This window comes from Xyrauchen texanus, chromosome 27, assembly GCF_025860055.1.
Source record: "Xyrauchen texanus isolate HMW12.3.18 chromosome 27, RBS_HiC_50CHRs, whole genome shotgun sequence".
Classification (NCBI taxonomy): Eukaryota; Metazoa; Chordata; class Actinopteri; order Cypriniformes; family Catostomidae; genus Xyrauchen; species Xyrauchen texanus.
The window spans coordinates 32,820,311-32,846,124 of record NC_068302.1 but is presented as its reverse complement, the minus strand read 5'-3'; the positions used below and the strand labels follow the sequence as shown (position 1 = coordinate 32,846,124).

Below are 25,814 nucleotides of genomic sequence, written 5' to 3'. Positions count from 1 at the left end.
TGATTGTCAACTATGAGTAAGCCATTGGTAGGTTGATTCCTCTCAAAATTGTGTCTCTGTGGCTATTAAGACATTGCTCTGTTTGTTTAAGCAACCCCGGTTGGCCCAAGAGTGCAACATTTGCTCACCTCACCCAATGTCGTGAATTTGTCATGGTTTTAATGATTATTTTTGGATTTCTGTTTGGTGGGGCAGAAATATCACACTGCAAATTCTTTACTTTATTTACTTACATAAACTCTAGACCAACACATAATAAAACACACATAATGATAAAATGTGCCAAATGGTTAAATGTAAATAAAATGTACCCATGGGTTCCAGGTTTTAGGACTTCAAACTGGACTACTCTATTACATCACAAATAGATCATTAGTTGGTCTTTTCCATGGTAACCCTTTGTTCCTCTCTCTTTTCCTCTGTTGACAGAACAATGCTGAGAATCTGGCCTCAGAATGTTGGAATTGGGCACCTGTTCGGTCAGCGCTCAGTCCCTCTCTGACCGTAATGATCTGGCTGTCCCGTCATTCAGTCAGGGTGTGTGTGGTAGTAGCCCATCTCCACGAAGCTATCTGCTCCATCCTCAGGACCCAGAGGCCTGGCTTAAGCACCGAGGAACACTGGAGGATGGCTCCCGCACTTGCTCCCTCCTGGAGCCCCAGAGCCTGGCGGTCAATTTCCTGTCCCATGCATCCAGTTTCAACACCCTCTACGTCCCCCATGCCCATCCGATGGGCCTGGCCCCATCCTCCCTGGATCTGGGGGGGTCATGCGAGGGGCCATTGGGTCTGGACCCCGACATGCACGTCAGCCCGAATATCATTAAACGGCGCAGGGGGGGAATTATCGAACAACGTGACATCATTAAAGCACACCAGGCACACAAGATTCAGAGCACCCCACAGGCCCGACGCAAGGAATGGGAGTAAGTGGCACATGCATACACACAGCATGCAGTTTAATAAGATGTACATATGTTTTTGCTGGCTCATAATGATAGTAGAATTTACTTGAATTAAAGCTGAAGTGTGTCACCAAATGGAATTGCCAAAATAATCACTGTTTTCAAACAAAATACTTCTCCCATCTTCCATTGGTTTGACAGAAATGTGAAGCTTATCATTTATAAAAGCACATACATTTTTCTGTTAAAAGGTGTATTATTTGATCTGTAAAGTTGTTTAAATTGTTATTTTAGCATGTTTACAGCTTAATGTCAACCTGGCAACAAAGCTGTGAAATTGGATATAACTTTTCACACTAAAATCATGTTAACACAAAATATTGATTATTGATCAGCACATTATTTTATCTATACATTTTTGAAGCATTGATACATTACTATCAGCCAACATTTAAATTAAAAGCCTAATTTGTGTGCTTTAATTCACTGCCAGTTGCATTCCATTCAATGTAGTCTGTTGTAATAGCGACATAGTATTTACTGAAGCCAGTCACGGCATGGAAGAGGCACAGGTATAACACACACATTATGAGCTGATGGCAGTCAGCTCGTAACATCCTGGGTACATCCTGGGTTAAGTGTTATTTTCTAATTGCTTATGCCTCAAAAGTATAGAAAATGGCTATTTTTCCCCACAAACTTTGCTTTTGTGACCAAGACAGTGATATTTTGAAATGTACCTATTTCCAATGAGAAAACGGGCTAATTTGTAACTTTTCGTTCAAATAAAGTCAGAAAACAACAACATATGAATCCAAAATGTATGTATTTATAATAAAGTAATACAAAAATGACTACAAAAGATTTAGAAATGAGTAGTTTTTCGAGATTTATGATTATACTGTAAATCACTTTCACGAATCAGCCCCCAAATGTAGTCTCCCATCATGTTCTCGTTCTACTGTCCTTGGTAGCGCCGTTCAAAGTCCAGCATATCCTGATAGAAGCACTTGCCTTGCTCCTCCGAGTATGCTCCCGTGTTCTCCTTGAATCAAAATGAGTGTCAAAGATATGGACTTTGAGGGACATCCTACAGCCCATTGTGCATTATTTCTCAACCAGCTCCACATAGTTTTCAGCCTTGTGATTGTCCAGGATGCCCCGAACCACTACGACAAAGCGGTTCCAAGCCACTTTCTCCTTAATAGCTTCTTGGGGAATTCATTGCACTCCAGGATCTTCATTATCTATGGTCTGATTAAGACACCAGCTTTGACCTTTGCCTCAGACAGCTTAGGGAAGAAGTCTTGAAGGTACTTGTTGTTTCATAAGGCCCAATTTGATGTGCAGTGGTGGCATTAGCACCTTCCGGGGGTCCAACAGTGGCTCCCACTTGATGTTGATGTTGTTCCTCCCCACAGAGAACTCAGTCTGCTGTGGCCAGTACCGCCTGTGGTAGTGTCCCTGTTGTCCCAAAGGCAAAGATAGCATGGAAACTTGGTAAAACCGCCTTGGCGACCCATCAGGAATGCCACCATTTTTAAGTCTCCTATGACCTCCCAGCCATACTCATCATACTTCAAGGCATCCAGGAAGGTCTTGATATGTATTCACTTAGGCAGCTGAAACTAAACTGAACTGGTGGGCTTAAGGCCCCTGTATTTATACTACTATTTATATTACTGGAAAGTTCTAGAAAGTTCTAGATGTTACTCCAAGTTTACTCAGCACTGAATCTATCTGGAATGTTCTTGAAAATATGTACATTTCAAAATATCACCATCCTTGTCACAAAAGCAAAGTTTGTGGGGAATAATAGCCATTTTCTTTACTTTTGAGGCATACGCAATTAGGAAATAACACTTACTACCCAAGAACCAAAACAATAATAATAATTTTGTTACACAGTTTTAAAAAACATTATCAGTTTACTTCCAAAGTGGGCCAGACAATCATGTGTTCCCATAACGATAAGATTCTAGATTATTTCAGGTTACAAGCAAGAAGGTAGGGAAACATGGGATTCCATGCATTAAGTACCTTTGGTGATGCTTGTGCATGACAAAACTGACTTTGTGTGCTTTTGAGGGCAAGTCTTCAATCTCTGTATTTTTCATTAGACTTACAGGTGTGGGTTTGACAGTCGTTTAACCAGGAGAAAAGTGGGCTCTCAATTTAATACACTTTCTGTGAGCTTATTGTTATCAGTAACTTATATAGTACTTGTCATAACACTGGAAAATTATAGGTGTGTTGCATCATTAATAAAGATTTTCAATTCAATCGTTTAAGTAAAAGGACTCTTTGAGCAGAATGGAAAAAAAGACCATTTTGATTTCTAAATCTCTCTTGAATTTTGATGGTTTCATGCAGCCAATAATTCACTGCACAAAACAAATTGTGGTCGGCACAAACCATGTTTATCCTTGCTGCAAGTGAATGCACATATAAGGTAGTGTGGGCTGTATTTTGATGTCAACAAGATATGTTTTCTCTTTCCCTTTAAAATTTGACCAGCCTTTTTTATTTTGCTATCCTAACTATGAACAGTTGTATTGTCAGTTGCATTTTATTATTTACATTTAGCATTTGTTTCCACTGCTTTCCCTGACCTTTTCAAAGAAATTTGCCTAACTGTCACCCACCAGTTTGAGAACCGCTGGATCATACAAAAACAATTGTGAAACAACTTTCTTAAATGTATTTATTGTAGAACTCTTTGGATTGTTTCTCTATAGTATCTTTGATAAGTTACAGCATTAAAAGTCTATTGATGAACTATTGCATAATCAGGGCAGAGCTGTCAGTATGTTGTGGCAGTGGCCTGCTAAAGAGTCCCGCAAGTGCTGGAGCATTGCACTACAGAAATGGTTACCTTTCATTTGGATTTAAACACAATATGACTGGGTGGAGGTATAATGACCCAACAGCTCAGAGGCACACATACAGGCTCTGCATATTTAGATCTAGCTAAGATCCAGCTGAGCCGGACAGCATGTCTCAGCAACTGGTTTGTTCTCTGGTACATTCTTTAAACAAATTCAAATACAGAGATGGGAATGTGTCTGAAAGGGATTTTAATTAGACAGGATGATGAATAACGACATCAGATGAATGTAAAATTATAATAAAGAGATGCAATCCAGTGTTTGATTTGTGTGAATTAAATGACATTTTGATGTACTGTTGCTACGAGATGAAGTGTGTGGGTTTAAATAAGCTTTATATAGCTATACTATATTATATATAAAAACTATAAATTACTATGGTATGTCCTCATTTAGATTTAGGTTTAATGGTTTATGAGGACATTTTTTAAGGTTACAAACTGGTAATTACAAGGTTATTATGCTATAAATTCATGAGGACATTTCTAGTGTCCCCATAATTCAAATCACTTAAAAAACATACTAAACTATGTTTTTTAAAAATGCAAATTAATTTTTTTATGAGAGGGTTAGGTTTATGGGTAGGGTTATGGGATAGAATCTATAGTTTGTACAGTGTAAAAATCATTATGTCTATGGAGAGTCCTCATAATGATAGCTGCACCAACATCTGTGTGTGTGTGTGTGTGTGTGTGTGTGTGTGTGTGTGTGTGTGTGTGTGTGTGTGTGTGTGTGTTAGACGTGTTTTTGTGTGCACCCGTTCTTTAGAATACTTTTGTCAGTGTGTGGCCTTGAAAATAGTTAAGAGAATAATAGACGTATTAATCAAATCTCTTTGACACATTAATCTGTAAGACTGATGGGATAGCAATTAATGAGTTTTAACAGCTCATTGAGACCAAACTGTTTTAACTGTCACAGTCTAACCTATATTCTCTATATTGTTTCAAAAAGTCAAAAGGTTGTCAAAAGAACCCCTGCTTTGACATACAGATAGAACTTTTTAAATGTCAAATTGTCTCTTGGTGTAGCAATATTTAAAGGGATAGTTTACGCAGAAATTAAAATTTTCATAATTTACATAATTGTTCTAACCCTGCTGTATAGGCATAAGACTTTCTTTGTTCTGTGGAACACGTCAAGATGTTTGGCAAAATGTTATCCTCAGTCACCATTAAATTTGATTGCATGAAAAAAAGATTAATGAAAGTGAATGGTGTCTGAGGCTAACACTATGCCTAAAATCTCCTTTTGTGTTCTATCAAAGAAATTCATATGGGTTTGGAACTACATAAAGTTGAGTAAATTATGACAGAATTTTCATTTCATAGTTGTCACAGGTTTTATATGGAATTTAACCTCTTATTTCCATTATACATACAGTATTCGCTATATCATGAGTCATTTCATAATAGTTCTACTGTTTAAATTGAGCTAAAAAGCCAATTCTAGGCCATTATAATGGCATATCCAATAAATTGATCTCATATAATGTCACAACATGCCCCAGAAAGTGTTAACATGTAGTTAAAGGGATAGTTCACCCAAAAATGAACATTCTCTCATTATTTACTCACCCTCAAGCCATCCCAGATGTATATGAATTTCTTTCTTCAGCAGAACACCATTCAGCCTGGTCACCATTCACTTGCATTGTGAGGACCTACAGAGCTGAGATATTCTTCTAAAAATCTTAATTTGTGTTCAGCAGAAGAAAGAAAGTCATACACATCTGGGATGTCATGAGGGTGAGTAAATGATGAGAGAATTTTATTTTTGGGTGAACTATAACTATAACTAACACTTTAAATCTGTCTATAAAACCCTGAGAAATATTCACCGGAGTGTGAGTGTGACATCTAGCCCCGGTCTCCCTTATACTGTAAGCTGTTTCTGATAAAACCATCAGTTCAGTGCTTGAGTTTTTTTTATTTTCTACAGTATTTGTTAGAATTGTACATCTAGATTAAAAAAGGAAACACTTCTTCCAATACAGAAGACTGCTTTAACCTGAAGCTGTTCACGAGTACATGGCTCTCATCAATCTAGCCCTGCTGGATAATTAAGACTTTTCAGCTGTGCGCTTGCTTTGAGGGAGAAAATGAATAGTGTGAGGCAGGGGGAAGGGTGGGGGTTGTAAAGACTGTACTCGACTGAAAAATAAAACTCATACGAGAACTCATGTGGACACGACTGCTGCAGATGATCTTTTTCAAACAGAGTGTTTGTATTTTATGCAAGATTTTGACCACATAAATCAATTTAACATATATGTATTATGTGAACATATGCAGTACAGTGCAAAAGTCTAATACCTTAATTGGGTGTACTCTTTAATATGTAAAGAAACACAAACCTCTTACTTAACATTATTTCAATATAAATGTATACCTTATTAAGAAACACTTTATTATTAACTAGTATACTGGATAATGTAGCAGAAAAATGTACAGTAATCCTAGTATACACTCACCTAAAGGATTATTAGGAACACCATACTAATACTGTGTTTGACCCCCTTTCGCCTTCAGAACTGCCTTAATTCTACGTGGCATTGATTCAACAAGGTGCTGAAAGCATTCTTTAGAAATGTTGGCCCATATTGATAGGATAGCATCTTGCAGTTGATGGAGATTTGTGGGATGCACATCCAGGGCACAAAGCTCCCGTTCCACCACATCCCAAAGATGCTCTAATGGGTTGAGATCTGGTGATTGTGGGGGCCATTATAGTACAGTTAACTCATTGTCATGTTCAAGAAACCAATTTGAAATGATTCGAGCTTTGTGACATGGTGCATTATCCTGCTGGAAGTAGCCATCAGAGGATGGGTACATGGTGGCCATAAAAGGATGGACATGGTCAGAAACAATGCTCAGGTAGACCGTGGCATTTAAACGATGCCCAATTGACACTAAGGGGCCTAAAGTGTGCCACGAAAACATCCCCCACACCATTACACCACCACCACCAGCCTGCACAGTGGTAACAAGGCATGATGGATCCATGTTCTCATTCTGTTTACGCCAAATTCTGACTCTACCATCTGAATGTCTCAACAGAAATCGAGACTCATCAGACCAGGCAACATTTTTCCAGTCTTCAACTGTCCAATTTTGGTGAGCGCTTGCAAATTGTAGCCTCTTTTTCCTATTTGTAGTGGAGATGAGTGGTACCCGGTGGGGTCTTCTGCTGTTGTAGCCCATCCGCCTCAAGGTTGTGCGTGTTGTGGCTTCACAAATGCTTTGCTGCATACCTCGGTTGTAACGAGTGGTTATTTCAGGCAAAGTTGCTCTTCTATCAGCTTGAATCAGTCAGCCCATTCTCCTCTGACCTCTAGCATCAACAAGGCATTTTCGCCCATAGGACTGCCGCATACTGGATGTTTTTCCCTTTTCACGCCATTCTTTGTAAACCCTAGAAATGGTTGTGCGTGAAAATCCCAGTAACTGAGCAGATTGTGAAATACTCAGACCGGCCCGTCTGGCACCAACAACCATGCCATGCTCAAAATTGCTTAAATCACCTTTCTTTCCCATTCTGACATTCAGTTTGGAGTTCAGGAGATTGTCTTGACCAGGACCACACCCCTAAATGCATTGAAGCAACTGCCATGTGATTGGTTGATTAGATAATTGCATTAATGAGAAATTGAACAGGTGTTCCTAATAATCCTTTAGGTGAGTGTAAGTCATCAGTAGAAAAGAAGCCATTTTATTTGCATCTGGAATTTAAAGGATTCAGATCTCTTTTTTTGTTCATTTAGTTGTAAGATATCAGCTCACTTTTCATTCACACATTTATTTTTTGTAACCCATTCAGCTTAAATATTATTATAATTTGTAAAAAAATATATAATATATTATAATAGTAATATATAGTAATATATCTCAATCGTGCACCTTTAACTTTTAGACCCTCAAGCTTTTATTTTGACATTCAGAACTCTCCTGGAATTCCTGTAAGTGTGTCTGTTTGTAGGCAAGTTCACAGTAGTTTAATTCGATTCTTATTCAAATTTTGGTAAAATGCACCTCCAGTGCCATTCTAAATGCATATTATAAGTGACCCGAACTATTAAGATGTTGTTTGTGAGTAGCGCTCAAATATTGCACAACGCGTGAAGGCTAAAAATAGCCACGAGTGTGTGTGTCAACAGAGCAGTGTCATTCACTGACACGCTGGAGCGTTTTATATATTTATTTATTAAACACAGCCTTTTGTGATTAACAGCACTATCGCACGTCATTAAGTGGCTTTGAATAAAATGCACGAGTCATATGAACTACTTTAATTGTGTTTTTATGGTTCTTTTATTTAGTTTATTGAGTTTTGGATCGGGCTCGTCGGACCGATACCCGATCCATCTAAAAACTTCAGTATCGGAGCCGATACCGATCCAGTTATCGGATCGGTGCATCCCTACCAGAAACATATAAGGACAAACTTTAATTTTGTTCTTTTCAAAGACTTTAAGATGTTTTAAAATGTTCAGTGGTTTAGATAATGGCCAGGTTTTTCCATCTGTTGTAAGTGTATTGTGTGAGTGTGTTCTAAAATACAGAGCACTAGTTGGATTTATGTGCTTTCATTTTCACCACACACTAATGCCAAGCAGCTAATAAGAGAAATGGGAACGGCATAACAGTTAATCTTTGAGCTTTGTCATATAGTTTTCTGTCTTAGATCAGTCCAAATTCTTTAGACAGATATGCAACTGGACTAAAACCTGGTTACATGGGGGTGTGTTGCGTGACTGCAGTGTATGTGTGTGTGAATGTGTGCACAGTGTGACTGCGTGTGAGTCTCTAATCAGTTGTTAAATAGCAGACAGGAAAAAGACATAAAGAGAGAGAAAAAAATTTATCAACTTATCAAATGTGTCATTTAACACACATGCAGAGGCAGTTGCACTTTGCAATATACACAAGGAAATTATCGCCAATGTCTGTACATATGCCTAATGGTTTGTTGATACTTGCGCTGGTTGGGTGATTAAGGACTGTCAAAATAATTCCACAGATGAAGGTAGACAAAAGCACTGGTGCAGTCCAGACAGACAATGTTTTCATCTCCCAGTTGACTTTCGAGTGTATTTAGAGTGGTACAAGTCATCGGCATTGCCATGGAAACCTTGCCGTTGATTGTGCCAAAATCGCGGAGGAAACTCTCGAAAAGTGGCTGGAGCAGATGCTTTCAAGGTCTAATGAAACCTCTCACTGATACTGACCTTTGACCCTCCTGTTAAACATGGGCAGCTTTAAACACACTTTGCTCAATAATGTACTAGATCCCTGAAAAACATGAATCAGCACGATATTGGCACCATTCAAGCCGCTGTATGGTTCTAATGTATGGTAATGTAATTTTTTATTTTTAGAATATTTAAAGTGGTCTTTTAGACTATTCTAATAGAACAACAAATATTTAAAGGTGAAGTGTGTAATTCTTTATGTTAAAATACTTTCTGGATACCGTGGAGAATAGCGTGAAGCCTCCACACATGCTATATCTCTGCAGTAACATGCTCAACAAGCCACGTGATAAGATGCGCGGATTCACTGTCTCAAATGCGGAGGCAATTGAGATTCGTCCTCCCTCCACCCAGAATGAGGCGAGTTACTAAACCACTAGGACCTAGAGCGGATTGGGAATTGGACATTCCAGATTGGAGAGAAAAGGGGAGAAAAAAAAATATGTTATTGTTTCATTCTGTTTTCTAAGGATTAAAAAAGATTTCAATACAATTGACAAGGTTTTTCTTCAGGTTTATAGCCTACATCTAACAGTACTCTTATAGAGGGTAGAAACAAGACACGTGGTCAACTTTATACAAAATAAAATGTATTTTTCAGATTATATTTTTTTTATAATTTATTTTGGCTTTAGTACAATGATAATAGAAATCCAGTTATTCAATTATTTTATTTTGTAAACAACAAAATATGTCTTTTTTCACAGTAAAAATTAGTCTTTACACATGAAAACACATGACTGCCTTTGTATTTTTTGGAGGGAGACACATTGTACGATAATGAGACCTGCTACTAAAAAGAGTGGGCAGGAGCTGTTCTGAGTATACAAGAGAGACTTAACATGACAGGCAGGCCTATATTTAGATATGCATGAAATACAGACACATAGTGACACGCATATGCATTCATGACACATAGCTGCACTGATACACACACACAAACACACACACACAAACACACACACACACAGGCAATGAAAACACACACATATACATTCATGAAACACACACAGATATGCTCACAAATATTCACAATTACTCATTGACGTTCATGAAAATTAGATACACTTACATACATTCATAAAACACACAATCACACACATATTTCTCTCTGCATTGCCCTTAGCCGGTATTATCATTCTGTGTTCTGAAAGAGAGCAGAAATATCTGCATAGTTGTTATGGCTGAGCCTCTTTGCTTTATATGAAAACATAACATCTGTGTGTTGGGCAGAATTGTGTGTCTCAAAACCTCCAAAATATCACCCATAAGGAGTGCGATAATGATTTTAGTTCAACCCAAAAATGAAAATTCTGTCATTATTTACACACTCTCATGTCCATATGTACAAGAGAGTAACCCTTCTTATGAAAATGTAATATTTTTATTAACCTTCATCGGACAGTTTACACTGCATGACCAATTATTAGGCAAGTGAGTATTCTGATCTTATCATACTTTCCATACACATTTTCCAACTCCAAATCATATAAACTTGAATGCTTATTGGATTCAATCATTTTCAGGTGGCATGTATTTGTGTAATGAGGGAGGGTATGGCGAAAGAGACTAACACCTTATATCAATGTGTGCATAATTATTAGGCAGCTTCATTACCTCAGGTAAAATGGGCCAAAAAAGAGATTTAACTGACACTGAAATGTCAAATATTGTAAAATGCCTTTCAGACAGATGCAACACTCTTAAAATAGCTAAACTATTAAGACGTGACCACCGGACAATCAAATGTCTTGTTGGGAATAGTCAACTGGGGCTAAAAAAACACATGGAGAAGAAAAGGTGCAAATTAACTGCAAAAGATTTGAGAAGAATTAAACGTGAAGATACCAGGAACCCATTATCCTCCATTGCTACCATATTCCAGAACTGCAACCTACCTAGAGTGTCCAGAAGTACAAGGTGCCAAGTGCTAAGAGACATGGCCAAGGTCAAGAAGGCTGAAACACGACCACCACTGAATATATTCACAAGTTGATGCGTCAAGATTGGGCAAAAAATTACACAAAGACAGATTTTTCAAAGGTTTTATGGATAGATGTGAAATGAAAACGACTTTTAGACCAGATGTTTGGGCCCATGGCTGGATTACTAATGGACACAGGGCACCACTTTGAGTCAGGTGCCAGCAAGGTGGAGGAGGGGTACTTGTATGGGCTGCTATCATTAAGGATGAGGTAGTTGGACCTTTTTGAGTTGAAGATGGACCGGAACTCAATTCTCAAACTTACTGCCAGTTTCTAGAAAGCACTTTTTTCAAGCAGTGGTACATGAAGTCCTCAGCAATCAAGAAGGCCATGCAGGACAATGCTCCATCACATGCATCCAAGTACTCCACTGCTTGGCTAGCCAGCAAGGGCCTCAAATATGCCCAAATAATGACTTGGCCCCTTCCTAACCTGACTTAAATCCTACTGAGAACTTGTGGGCTCTTCTCAAATGTGAGATTTACAGTGAGTGAAGACAATAGACCTCTTTGAACAGCATTTGGGAGGCTGTGGTTGCTGCTTCAGTGAAAGTTTTTGGTGAACCGATCAAGAAACTCATGGCAGTTATTGAAAAGAAGGGTGGATATATTGGTCACTGAATATTTTTGAAAGGTCAACAATTGTATATAATTGTCATTTTTTGTTACTTATTTGTTGCACTTATGCAAATAATTTAGAATAAACAATTGAGTTTATTGTAATTTAGTTGCTTAATAATTGTGCACACTAATAGTTTTCTAATAATTGTGCACACATATATATTCCCCTGAGAAAGACAAAACATACTTTTTCTTTATTAAACATTCAGGTTTGAGGTTTATTAACATTTTGGATTTACTGAGAGCATTGTGTTTGTTCAACAATAAAAGTAATCCTGAAGAATACAAATTGCCTAATAATTGGGCACACATTGCGTAGCACTCTCGGTGATCCATTCATAGCAGAATTATTAACTTATTGCAATTGGATATTATCAGTAAATGATAACTTTGGGTTTGTTTCTCACACAAAGCTGTCATGGCTTTAGGAGTCATTTTGGTATATATACACTGGTGGCCATAAGTTTGGAATAATGTACAGATTTTGCTCTTATGAAAGAAATTGGTAATTTTATTCACCAAAGTGGCATTCAACTGATCACAATGTATAGTCAGGACATTAGTGATGTGAGAAATTACTATTACAACTTGAAAAAAATAAAAAAATATTCAGAACTTCTTAAACTACTTCAAAGAGTTCTCATCAAAAAATCCTCCATGCACAGCAATAATAATAATAATAATAGTTCCTTGCATTTATATAGCGCTTTTCTAGGCACTCAAAGCGCTTTACATAGTATAGGGGGAATCTCCTCAACCACCACCAGTGTGCAGCATCCACCTGGATGATGCGACGGCAGCCATAGTGCGCCATAACTCCCACCACACACCAGCTATTGGTGGAGAGGAGAGAGTATAGTTATGTAGCCAATTCAGGGATGGAGATTAATACGATGCCATGGTAGATAGGGGCCAATGGGGGGTATTTGGCCAGGACACCGGGGTTACACCCCTACTCTTTACGAGAAGTGTCCTGGGATTTTTAATGACCACAGAGAGTCAGGACCTCGGTTTAACATCTCATCCGAAGGATGGTGCCTTTTTTACAGTATAGTGTCCCCATCACTATACTGGGGCATTAGGACCCACACAGACCGTAGGGTGAGCACCCCCTGCTGGCCTCCCTAATACCACTTCCATGACAGCTTTGCAGATCCTTGGCATTCTAGCTGTCAGTTTGTCCAGATACTCAGGTGACATTTCACCCCACACTTCCTGTAGCACTTGCCATAGATGTGGCTGTCTTGTTGGGCACTGCTCACGCACCTTACAGTCTAGCTGATCCCACAAAAGCTCAATGGGGTTAAGATCCATAACACTCTTTTCCAATTATCTGTTGATCTATGTCTGTTTCTTTGCCCACTTTAACATTTTCTTTTTTATTTTTCTGTTCCAAAAGTGGCTTTTTCTTTGGAATTCTTCCCATAAGGCACCCTTGAGTCTTCTCTTCACTGTTGTACATGAAACTGGTGTTGAGCGGGTAGAATTCAATGAAGCTGCCAGCTGAGGACATGTGAGGTGTCTATTTCTCAAACTAGAAGCATATCCTCTTGTTTAGTTGTACATCTGGCCTTCCACATCTCTTTCTGGCCTTGTTAGAGCCAGTTTTCCTTTGTTTTGTAAGACTGTAGTGTACACTTTTGTATTAAAACTTCAGTTATTTGGGGCAATTTCAAGCATTATATAGCCTTCATTCCTCAAAACAATGATTGACTGACGAGCTTCTAGAGAAAGCTTCTTTTTTGCTATATTATGTCCATATTAAGACATGCCAGTCTATTGCATACTGTGACCAATCAAAAACAAAGACAACGTTAAGCTTAATTTAACAAACCAAAGAGCTTTCAACTGTGTTTGATATAATGGAAAGTGATTTTCTAGTACCAAATTAGCAATTTAGCATGATTGCTCAAGGATAAGGTGTTGGAGTGATGCTGCTGGAAATGGGACCTGTCTAGATTTGATAAAAATTACTTTTTTAATGTCCTGACTATACTTTGTGATCAGTTGAATTCCACTTTGGTGAATTAATGTACCAATTTCCTTCTGAAACAGCTAAATCTGTTCATTATTTAAAATTTTGGCCGCCAGTGTATATATAATTTTTTATTATTTAATTTTCGGCCATGGATCCACATGTATAGCGTTCTCTGTGTATCTCTGTGACTTAACACACAAGGTTAAGTTTTCATCTAGTTTACTTTGTAGAATTGGTCTGGATGTTTCTATTGCGATGCTTTGGGTTTTTTTCATCTTCAAGTGATTTTAAAATATTTGAAAGTGTTTTTTCCTCAAATTGTTCTGTTGAGCCATTAAATGTTCCTCCCTCAACAACCAGCAGTGTTTAAGTGTCAGACTTGTTTGTCAAAGCTGAATAATTTATGTTGACATGTTGAAAAGGCCTATTCATCAGCCTGATCTGATGCATCTCTCAGTCACAAAAGGAGGAGGGGCAGAAATAGAGAAAAGTATGTCTTGATGCATGGCGCAAACTCTTATTTGTCAATATGTTTCTAAATTTAGCTTAATGCACCAAGCAATTATACTTAAATACATATTTGTTTGAGGTGGATGGGGAGGGACAAGACTGTGTCATGTTGATTCATTACTTTCATAAAGTACATGTTTGAATGGGTTCGGTATCGATAACCTAGATATGTCTGCAGTCTAGTGTAGTGAACTAAAGAAGGAAACGTCTAAGGATTTCTGTCAAAAATATTATATTTCTAAACTGATCTGGGCATTTGCAGAATATCTGAATTTCAATGGGAGTTGTTTATTCAATTAAATAATTTCATAAGGTTTGGTTGATCATACGCAACATTTGTAAAAATGTCTCTTTGAAATATGAACGTTAAGCCTTGACTTCAATACTATATATCTGAGACCACATTGAAAATATGGGACTTAAAACCCTATTTATATCTGGAAATGAATAGAATATTTTAGGATTTAGAAAATGTTGAACATTTTAGATGTAAAATAAAGAATAAATATTACAGATACTGCACTATTTCTAGGTCACTAATCAAATGTGAACAAAATTGTGACATTGACATGGTTAACTCATTGTGGCTTGTGTTAAAACACACATGCTTTTTTGGAACATTCTCAAATAATGCTGGTATAACATAACTCATCGTTTCATGCCAGCTCAAATGCATGCTGTCACTAATGCAAAATGAGTATATACTAATTTAGAAATTCTAAAATGTATTCAAATTCTTCAATTCAACTGCACTTCAACTCCATAAGACAAGAATGCAAAATAGACACATTTTTATTACTGGTCTTAGGCTTTAGTAAGTGACAATATAAGGAATGAAATCTGCATATATGTACGTATGGCATTGTCCTATAACAAAATCTATGCTGCAGTACAGTTTGCTAAAAATGAACACTTTTCATTTTGCAGGTAGGCATCAAGTTAACCTCAAATCAGCTTCTGAAAAAGGCTATTTATTTGGAGTCATAAGGTGTCCGGGACTAGTTTGTAGCTTGTTAAGAAGTATGAATAAGTCGTTTCAGTATAGGGCTCATGTAAGCGAGGAGAAACAGGGCAACCTTCTGTATAGATTACCTATTACACTGGCAATTTTTCCTGTTTTCACTTCATAAACCCCTTCAACAAACAGCTGCTGCTTCTGGGCATAAGATGAAGGCTGCTTCACTTAGCCTCAAAGAAAATTGATATTTCTTTCATTTCAAAAATCCCCAGTTTGTTGATTTTCTTTATTCAGTTTGTGAGTGTGCGCATTTTGAGATCTATGCTTTGAGGTCTACAAATAATTTGTTTTTGCTTTTTGCTTTCAAGTATAATATGTTTTGGTGGACGGAACATGTTATATTTGTACATGCAAAAGACTAGTCTGAAGATTATGATCATGTCTTCTGAATTCAAACTTTGTGTGAGGAACAGATCCAATTTTAAGCCATTACTACAGTAGCTTGCTTTCAATTCCAAACATGAGTTGCCATGATGAACCAATTAAGAACCAATGATGCGTCTAGAGGCACCAATATTTGAATGAGGACAAATGCAAATGAGATTTGAAAATTACAGCAGAGGGGAAGATTTTCAGTGAATTATGGTTTAAAAATTTTTTTCAGGTAAAGCTATCATATGGCTTCTAAAGACTTGGAATATAACCCAAAAGTGGGGATATTTAGGGGAGTATTAAACTTGTCATTAATTCAGGCCTTGTTCCTTTGAAAATAAAAATAAATAAATAAATAAAAGCAGACAGCTTCTTTTTTAATAATAAACATGCCAAACACCCAGTATATTATTTTACAATGCATGTGTTAATTGAATATATTTGTCATAGTGCAGTTCCATTTTAAATGTATTTTAAATGTTGACAATGACAATAAAATTGTCTATTTTGCTGGTTTAGGTCCAGTGAAAGAGATCAATCAATTTGTTTCATTGCCACTGAAGGTTAAGGTGTAAGAAATAACTCTGTTTAAGAATACACACTTTGGGGACCTGTGTAGCTCAGCAAGTAAAGATGCTGACTACCACACCTGGAGTCGCCAGTTTGAATCCAGGGCGTGCTGAGTGATTCCTGTCAGGCTTCCTAAACAACCAATTGGCCAGGTTGCTAGGGTGAGTAGTGTCACGTTGGGTTAAACTCCTCATGGTCGCTATAATGTGGTTCTTGCGCTCAGTGAGGCACGTGGTGAGTTGTGTGTGGATGTCGTGGAGAATAGCATGAAGCCTCCACATGCACTAGGTCACCTCGGTAATGGGCTCAACAAGCCACATGATAAGATGCGCCGATTGACTGTCTCAGACGTGGAGGTTCGTCCTCCACCACCCAGATTGAGGCGAGTCACTACGCCACCATGAGGACTTGAGTGGATTGGGAATTGGGCATTCCAAATTGAGGAGAAAAGGGGAGAAAATCCAAAATAATGCACACTTAAATGATTTTTCTTGTATTATATTAAACCCTGTTCTCCCCTTCTGCCTCTTTGAGATCATTACCTCCCTGCACTTCCTATTGTAATGTTGTTTTAGCTTTAATAGACCCGGTCTCAGTGGACGAACATGTGAAATATGTTCTATCACACTGCAGCCTGAAAGGACTCTGTTATACACCAACACACAGTCTTGTGCGTTTTTAATTATTTATGCCCCAGATTTATTTGTATAATGGAAGCCGCTGCAGGCAAAGTCATGAAATTACATGTAAACCACTTTGTTGGATGGAAGCGCTTCATTGTAAATTTGAAAGTTTGTCAGTTTAGATACTAGAATCTTTGATTTGCATCAAAGATTCATTCAAAGAGAGTCCATTGTCTAAGCCGAATTGTTCATATTAAATCATATTAAAAGATCTATCTATCTATCTTTCTTTCCTTCCTTCCTCCTTCCATTCATCAGATTCCAGATCAAGAAAGTGCTTTCCAGTTTTGAGTGCAATATGCATCAGACATGCTGTCTAAGTGCTAATTATTCAGGCATCTCATTCTCTCTTCATTAGTGATCTAGAATCTTAAGATATTAGAATCTTGTGTTTTCAAAGCAAAATCATTGTCTTAGTTGAAATGCTAATATTAAACCAAATGAAACATTAATAGCAGGTTTGACTCCAATTGTATGTATGATTGTATGAAGCTGTGACGAGGAGGAGGGCGTGGCCAGGCTGTGAGGATGCCTGGCGCTGAGTTGCCCCAATCAGCGGGAGAGAGAGATAAGGAGGAGTCGAGACGCCAGAGAGAGAGAGAGAGAGAGAGAGAGAGACGCAGCGGAGGATGGTGTGGACGGGAGGATGCATGCCTGGCGCTGAGTTGCCCCAATCAGCGGGAGAGAGAGATAAGGAGGAGTCGGAGATGCCAGAGAGAGAGAGAGAGAGAGAGAGAGAGAGAGAGAGAGAGAGAGCGAGAGACGCAGCGGAGGAGGGTGTGGACGGGAGGATGCATGACTGGTACCGAGTTGCCCCAATCAGCGGGAAAGAGAGATAAGGAGGAGCCGGAGATGCTAGAGAGAGAGAGAGAGAGACAGAGAGAGAGAGAAACACTACTGCGTGCGTGTCTCTCTCTCGCTCTCTCTCGCACACTCTCCCGCTGATTGGGGCAACTCAGCACAAGGCCTGTATCTTCACGGCCCAGCCACGTCCTCCTCCTGATCACAGAAGCCATTAAAACATAATGTTCAATAACAAGAGCCATATTGCAAGGTAGACTCCCACATACTGTACTTCCTTCAGTCTGTTTTGTTAAAGTCTTATTGATTTTTTTCCCCCATTAGTAATTTTCAGAAAAGAGATAACATTTTCTTTTCCTTTCACTCTTATTTTTCATTATGTCCATTGATGTCTCACACAAGCAAATTCAAAAGGAGCAATTACAACAGTACAAAAAGATTTCTACTTGCAGTCATAAAAAGTATGTCATTTCTGCAACCGAACTGAGTGATTAATTAGACAATTATTAATTAACAATGCTAAATGGCAATCTAATCCAATTCAGTGGTATTTTGAAACAGATTAATTTGTTACTTGGTCGTATGGCTAATAAAGTAATACAACTTTTGAACACGCATTTGTTTCATATACTGTATTAGGCTGTTAAATCACACTTTTGCTGTTGTTTATGCATTAAATATTTATTTATTTATTTTTTCCTATTTAGCCTATAAAATTTGAATAATTTTGCCTATTAGTGGTCCTACGGTATTTGCAGTACATGTTACTATACATTTCAATTTTTGACTTTAAGGATTTTTTTGTTTACGTTTGTATTATAAACAATTTTGATCCTGTGTTGGGTCACCACTTAATATGCTATGTAAAATCTGGTTCTTGAAACAAAACCAGTTTTGTAGAAGGACTCTTTGGTGATGGGTAGCTTGTGTCACGATACAAAGACAAAAATTTTGCAATTGTGGGGGTGGGAGCTTTTAGGAGCATCACTCTGTGCTCTGAAACATAAAAGTGATGAATACAGCAGGCCAGATGAATGTCGGATCCTTCTTTTACTGTGGAATCACTTGCATGTTCATACCACATTTAAATATCAAAGGTAACAGTGTATTTGGAAACCCTCTGCATACCAGTGAAAAGGTCTGACGAAGGAATAGCATTAACCCCTTTTTGGCCTTGTATACGATTTAGAAAAATTGGTGAAAACCTGTTCTTTGAGCATTCACCACAAATTCGTTTTTAATGAATGTGTCTGACCTTCCTGTTGTTCACCTGGGACAGTCTTGCACAGTGGGGGAGTTTGCCAACACTACAGGCAGGTGAAAGATTGTGTGTGTTTGTGTCATCAGTCATCTTGCCTCTTCATACCTCTGTTGGGAGGCCACTGTTATTTCTCATGTGTGGTGAGTAATTTCTGTTTAGAGAGTGTGCTGATTGATCAAGACAGCTAAAAGGTGCATTTCATGGAAGCACCTGACGCCTGCTTTTTTTCAACCCTAATGCAATCTCATCAGCTCTCTCTAGTGTTTGATTCAGATAATGCATTGAAATATTGTGGAGGTCTGGGTTGATTTTCAGGGATAGTACACCACAAACCTACTTCATGAAGTAAAAATCTCATTCATGTTCTTCATTTAGATTTTTAGTGATGATGTGTAAACCTACTATGAGCTTAGATTTTTAACCATTGATACATGCATATGTAGAAGCCACAAGTTAGTGTTTCCTGGTTAAGAAATATACTACCCAATTAGAGAAGTCACTAAAACTGGCAATCACTTCAAATAAGTTCCCATGAAGCATTTAAAATGATGTATTTGAGTCAGCCTCCCTACACTTTCAAACTAGTTATATTTTTGTATACTGTCTCTGCAATAATTTTCGATATTCTTGCATTATATTGTTTTTGTACTTGTAATGAATACCTTTGTCTTCTTTCTAATTTTCAGATACTTTTTTACTTTGAGTCCAAGTTTGTGTTCAGAGATAATTGGTTTAGTTCATGCTTAGAACTTTTTGGAAATCCTAAAGGAGAAAATGAATGTGGATTATACTTCCGGAACCAAGGATGCTAAAAAAGTGTGTTGGTCACTATTGTGCTCTATTATCATAGTCCTCAAGTGAATAAATACCTTTTAGAAAATAAAGAAGTAAATAAAAGATACTGATTTTATGGAATTTTATGCATATAATATTGATGCACCTTTCTATTTGATTGCATCATTGTTGTAATCAAAAACCTAATTTTAATAACATGATCATATGAAGTGATACTTCACTTACCGCTACTAATCATAATTGAACCCTGCTTAAAACAAAACATCACACGCACTAAATAGTAATATAGTGTTTGTTTTACTATATTAGTAAAGACATTTCATAGACAAAACATTTTTTATAGGGAGGTGATGATAATTGCTATACTGTAAACACTTTCAGAAACTTGCAAATATCAGTGCAGTTAAAGCAAAACAACACATGATTTAAGCAGATTTATGAACCTTTAAAATAGTGAGGACTTCGTAAAATGTCCTTACAGGTTAGTTTTTGACTTTTTCACTATATTTGTGAGGACTTTTTCCAAAAACGTTCCCCTCACAGGTATAGCCAAACCTGCATACACGTTTACTTTTCTATCATGGATACTTTCCATAGGCTTCTATAGTTTTAAAGGAATAGTTCACTTAAAAATTATCATTCTCTCCTCTTTTACTCACCCTTGTGACGTCTTAAACCCATATGACATACGTTATTCTTCGGAACACAAACAAAGATATTCTCAGATGTGTTTTAATCCATACAATGCAAGTCAATGGGGTCAAAAACTTTTAAACTCCAAAAAGGACATTAACATAATCCTCGTATGGTTTAATCCATGTCTTCTGAAGAAATACAGTCGGTTTTGAGTGAGAAACAGAACAAAATGGAACTCCTTATGCAATATTAATTACTATAAATGTAGATGTATGTTTGTGTTCCGCTGAAGAAAGGAAGTCATACAAGTTTGAGACAGCGTAAAGTAATTGATGAGAGAATCGCCATTTTTAGGTGATGAATTTCTTGAAAACTGAGCAACTGAAATTTCCCTAAATTTATTCTGTCCATCATCCTACAGTTTACTCCTCAGTCAAACCTTTTTGCATTTAGAGTTAATGAGTTTAGAGTTTAAAGTTTATGCTGGTCCCAAAAATGTAGGCAAAATCTGACCCTCACAAACTCACAGTCAGCACTACTAGTCTTCCTCCTGTTCATCCACAGCCCCATCTGTCCCTTCCCTGAATCTATGACTGATGCCCTTTTCTCTGCCAGCGGGGCGAGAGCCAGGCTTTTCATCCATCTTCCTCCGCCATTTGGGTTCTAAACCTCCGGGAAACCTTGCCAGTGCCATCTCTTGAGGGAGGCTTCTGAATGGTCACTGTACAGGAAGTGTAATTTACTATGTTGCTGAAATCTGCTCTCTAGATGCCAGTATGAATAACTACATTCATTTCACCTCATTTAAATAATAAGAGCAGTAAAATGTATTATACGAAGATTGATTATTTAATCTCAGAAATAGGAGTAATATACTTTAGCATTGTTTAGAGGATCTGGAATGCTTGTGGGAGATTTTTAGAATTTGTTTTAATAGCAGATTTCTGCTAGTTTATAATTTTTTTGTCATAAGGTTTAATACAGTCCAGTTATTAAGGAGCTTCTAGTAATTGGAAAATAAATATCAGGGGGCCTGAGTGTCACAGCCAGTATTGACACTGACTACCACCCCTGGAGTTGCGAGTTCGTGCTGAGTGACTCCAGCCAGGTCTCCTAAGAAACCAAATTGGCCCGTTTGCTAAGGAGGTTAGTCACATGGGGTAACCTCCTCATGGTCATGATTAGTGGTTCTCGCTCTCAATGGTGCACGTGGTAAGTTGTGCGTGGATCATGGAGAGTAGAATGAGCCTCCACATGCTGGGAGTCTCTGTGGTGTCATACACAACAAGCCATGTGATAAGATGCGGATTGACGTTCTCAGAAGTGGAGGCAACTGAGACATGTCCTCCACCACCCATAGTATCATTCAGACTTTCTGATTTCTGAACATTGTTTCTTTTACTAATTTAATGCTTTGATCCATTAACTCAAAACAATCTTTATAAAATGTAAAACCATTTAGTATTGTTTTATATAATCCCTATACTCATTTGAGGTAGTGTGATGGGTGTGCATATTTAAATTAAATTAAATGATATACAGTATTTAGCATAACCTCAGACATGCTGATTTCTATACAATGGAAGTAAATGGGGTGCAAAATGATACCATCAAGCTGCAAAAATGTCATAAAGCACCATAGAATTGTTTCATAAGAATTGTGTTACTGACTTCTGTTACTGTCACTGGGGTTTTCTTTTTATGCTGTTGCTTCAATCTCTTACCACTAGATGGAGACAGTTGTCTGTCTTCTCTCACTGTGTCCAAGCACTGCAACATTTCACACATGCAACAAAAAGTAACAGGTGTGTCTTACAGTTTGTTTGTTTTTGTTTTTAATTCAGAGTCCAACATTTTTTTTTAAAGATTACTGCAGCGAAAAAGCTTTTATGTGAATTCTAAGAAAGAATCTGTATGAAGCCAAAATAACAAAACAAGCAGGATGCTACTTAACTAGACTGGGCTTGAAGATATGAAACAGGTAAACATTGACATTAGAGTTCAAGTGTGGTTTTGCAATTATTTTTATACACTTTTATCTTATATCTGAGGTATATACATATATTTTAAATGGACAAAACAAGAAAAAGCTTCTCTGCTTTTGGATGAATGCAAACAGCAGTTCACATGTTCATACAAAGATCGCTGCTGTCATATTTGATTATATGTTAGGTGATCATATACAACAATTAATATCTTGTTTCATGTTGTTGTTGATAGTCTTTTCTCTTACCCTATAAAATTTAGCATTTCTGCATCACATAGGAAGGTGAAAACGAGTGTGGCTTTAACCTTAGGTATCTCCCAAATACAAACTCACAAATTTACATTTGTATTTAGTTTTGCACAATTTGTGTAATTTCTGCTGTCTTCCAAGTGACAATATATTATCGTACACTAAATAAAGATTATTGTCTGAATATGCAGTTTATGTAAGCCTGAGTTATGGTTACAGCCCAGTCAGTTGAGATGAGGAGAAGATGAGCCTGTTGCTAGGGAACAGAGGACAGAATACACAAGCCAGATTACCTGATTTAGGGCTTGGTTGAAATACTGCAGTGAACCCATAGACAGTCATTATTTAGTCTCTGTTAGTTGTGATCAAGTGTTCTTGTCGGGGCTATTTGTGTTGCAGACACTTTTTGTAGTGACATTTCTAAGGTGATTATTTCAGAAGGTTCCCAGGCTCATTTTGCAAGACAGCAATAGTGTGTGTGTGTGTGTGTGTGTGTGTGTGTGTGTGTGTGTTTTCTTGTTGAAACAGTGTTCTTCCCATATTGATTTTGACGTTCAGTGTTAGGGACACTGTATAAGTTTGGTTCATGATCCCTAGTAGGGCTGTATGATATATTGGTGACTAATTTTTATCAGACAATATTAATGGTCTTGACAGATTGACCAAATTTGGAAGCAGATTGTATCAGGGCATTTCACCCTCCCTCCCCAATTCATGAGTGTACTCTTTATTTTAAGCCAGGTTTCAGAAATAAAAAGAAGTACATCCTTTCAAATGTATGTTATAAAGAAGTAAAGTCCAATTTTTCTTTAACCTCTTCAACTCTGTGGACACTATGGGGGCACTATGTCACGAAAAAAAGTTTACGCTTATAATGTTGAAGTCTCTGAATAAAAAAGTCAGGCATATGGGGTATTGTTTGAAAGATTAGAATCTGAACTTTTCAGAGTTAACCATCACTTCTTCATTTATTATACATAAAATAACAAAATAAGGCCTGAAAACATTTGCATCGCAAATCAGCGCCTCCTAGATGTCATGTGGTAGAAATATTAATACAAATAATAGTCTTTCAAATAGCACTTAAATAGGCAAATCATATATCAGATGCAAGCTTTTGTTCTCAGTGAAAGTGAAATATGATATCTGATATTAAATACAAACATCTCTTTTGCGCCGATAACTGGTAGCTTAAAACGTTATATACTCTTTTACCTTCTGAGAAATTAGACCAATTTTGGGCAATTAGTCCATATTATATATGTAAATGGTGAGCTTTTTAATTTGAGTGTGAAAAATCTTGAAGAATTTCAAGAACATCACAAATCTGCACAACACGTTTCTCCTTGAAGTCAAATAAAATACATCAACTTTCCATTTAGTCATCATCCATTTTTACTGCCAAACAAATTTACAGTTCTCTACCTTGAACTCTGCATCTATTGAGTGTTTGCACTGAAAAATTATCGACTCTTTGTATCAGTTTTTAAAGACTGACAAATAGCAGCCTTTATGGGAAAATATGTTGTGTTTTTGGTTATGCAATGTAGTGTACTTCACTATCAGGATGTATTGTCAGCTGAAAATATACTGTAGATTTCAGTGTCAATTTCACACCTGCTATGCGTCTTTGGTTTTAAAGAGGTAATGTGACATGAGAGCCAAGTGTTTGAGTGTGTATGTATTTGATCACAGCTGAGAAAGGTGTCTTTTGCTGAGCGAATCCTGTGTAGCCAACAATGTGATGAACAAATTAGAAATTCAAGGGTGTTCAGTCACCATGGAGACCACAATTAGGATGACAAGGACACTATATTAAGTGGGATCAGAGATGTCGTACAGGTTCATGCCTTTTAGTTAGCTTTTAATTAGTAGGAACTAAAGTGCAAAACTTAAACAGAGAGGTCAGGGTGTAAAGATTTACCTTGGACTGAGGTGCTAAAAGAATTGTCAAATTAATTCGATGTTTTCTGTGATCAAACACAGACCCGCTGGACAGAAAAAGGGAGAAAAACTAAAAGAGAAGCAATTACCAGTCTAAACATTACATATTTTAAATGTTTTTTATTAGAATTAAGTGAATAGTAACAATGAAATGTATACTATATAATAAGTAGTACCCTAAACATGAACTTAAAGAAATGGCTTACATAAACATGAACATCTTCCATTGTTAACTTTATTTTAACATCTAACTTAAATTTCGGTATGTTCCACAGAAAAAAAGAAAGAGATTGTATGGCTTCTTTATGTGTAAAAGAACTGTGTGAAGATTCTTTATAAATGCTCCTTTCGTGTTAAAAGGTAAAAAAAAAAGGGTTTGGAATGACATGAGGGTGAGTATATAATGACAGATTTTATATTTTTATACCTTTTACTTCCTACAAAAATATTGATCTGAAAAATTATTTTTGGTCTCTCATTTCTCTTTGGAAAAGAGAACTGAAAGTCCTAGCTTCTCTCCCTGAGAACAGTCAAGCTGTATTCTGTTCAGGCCACTCCCATGCTTTCCATAAGGCTTATTCAACAGATTATTATGAAGACGTGTTGACATTTGGTGAATGCATATGCTACAGTGTTTCCTCCCTGTTTCTTTCATTCTCCCATTGTCTCTCTCTCTCTCTCTCTCTCTCTCTCTCTCTCTCTCTCACACACTCTCTCTCACTCTGACACACATTCACACTAACACTTTCTCTCACACCGTGCACCCTTGCACACACTCACACACACTCTTTTTCCCACCATGAAGCAGAGCTATACTTTCACATTGTATGTAGTAACTGGCCATTGAAGATGGACTATTTAGCAGCTCTGGAGTGAGACCGAGTGTTTCTGTGTTTCAGTGCGTTTGTGTGTATGTGCTTGCTTATTTATAGTAAGTCTCAATATAGGGCACCTGCTGAAATGTGCTTCTTCTCAAACTCATTTCAACTGGCATTCAACTGCACTACTTAAACATGTCTGTAATTAGGCCAAAGGTCACAACGTTTCAGACAGGCATTCCCTGGAGGGTATTGGAGATATTGAAGACACCAACTGTATTTACATTTTATTCTGTCTGCACATCTTTTTTGTTTTCTGAATCATTTGTTTCTATGCACTTCTGGGAGAAAGAGAAAGGACATAAGTCTATTTTTATCCATCTTTCTGTACTATTATTTAGATAATTACCTCAATCTAGAATGATCTACGGGGTCATTGGACTATTGCAGTTCCCACAATCATTTACATTAGCCAAATCTATTTTTTCCCCGCTCTACTACATCTCTCATTTTGCAGTTGACTATTATTAGCAGGTCCTCT

General features: G+C 37.3%; 1 protein-coding gene across 1 annotated transcript in view; it reads left to right on the top strand.

The window, feature by feature from the left end:
• Positions 1 to 455: 455 nt before the first annotated feature.
• LOC127621128 (voltage-dependent R-type calcium channel subunit alpha-1E-like) overlaps positions 456 to 25,814 on the top strand; it is a 158,024-nt gene continuing 132,665 nt past the window's right edge. Inside the window, exon 1 of the mRNA XM_052094594.1 lies at positions 456 to 925. Within this exon, the coding sequence (XP_051950554.1) occupies positions 456 to 925 (470 nt within the window). The remainder of the gene's footprint in view (positions 926 to 25,814) is intronic.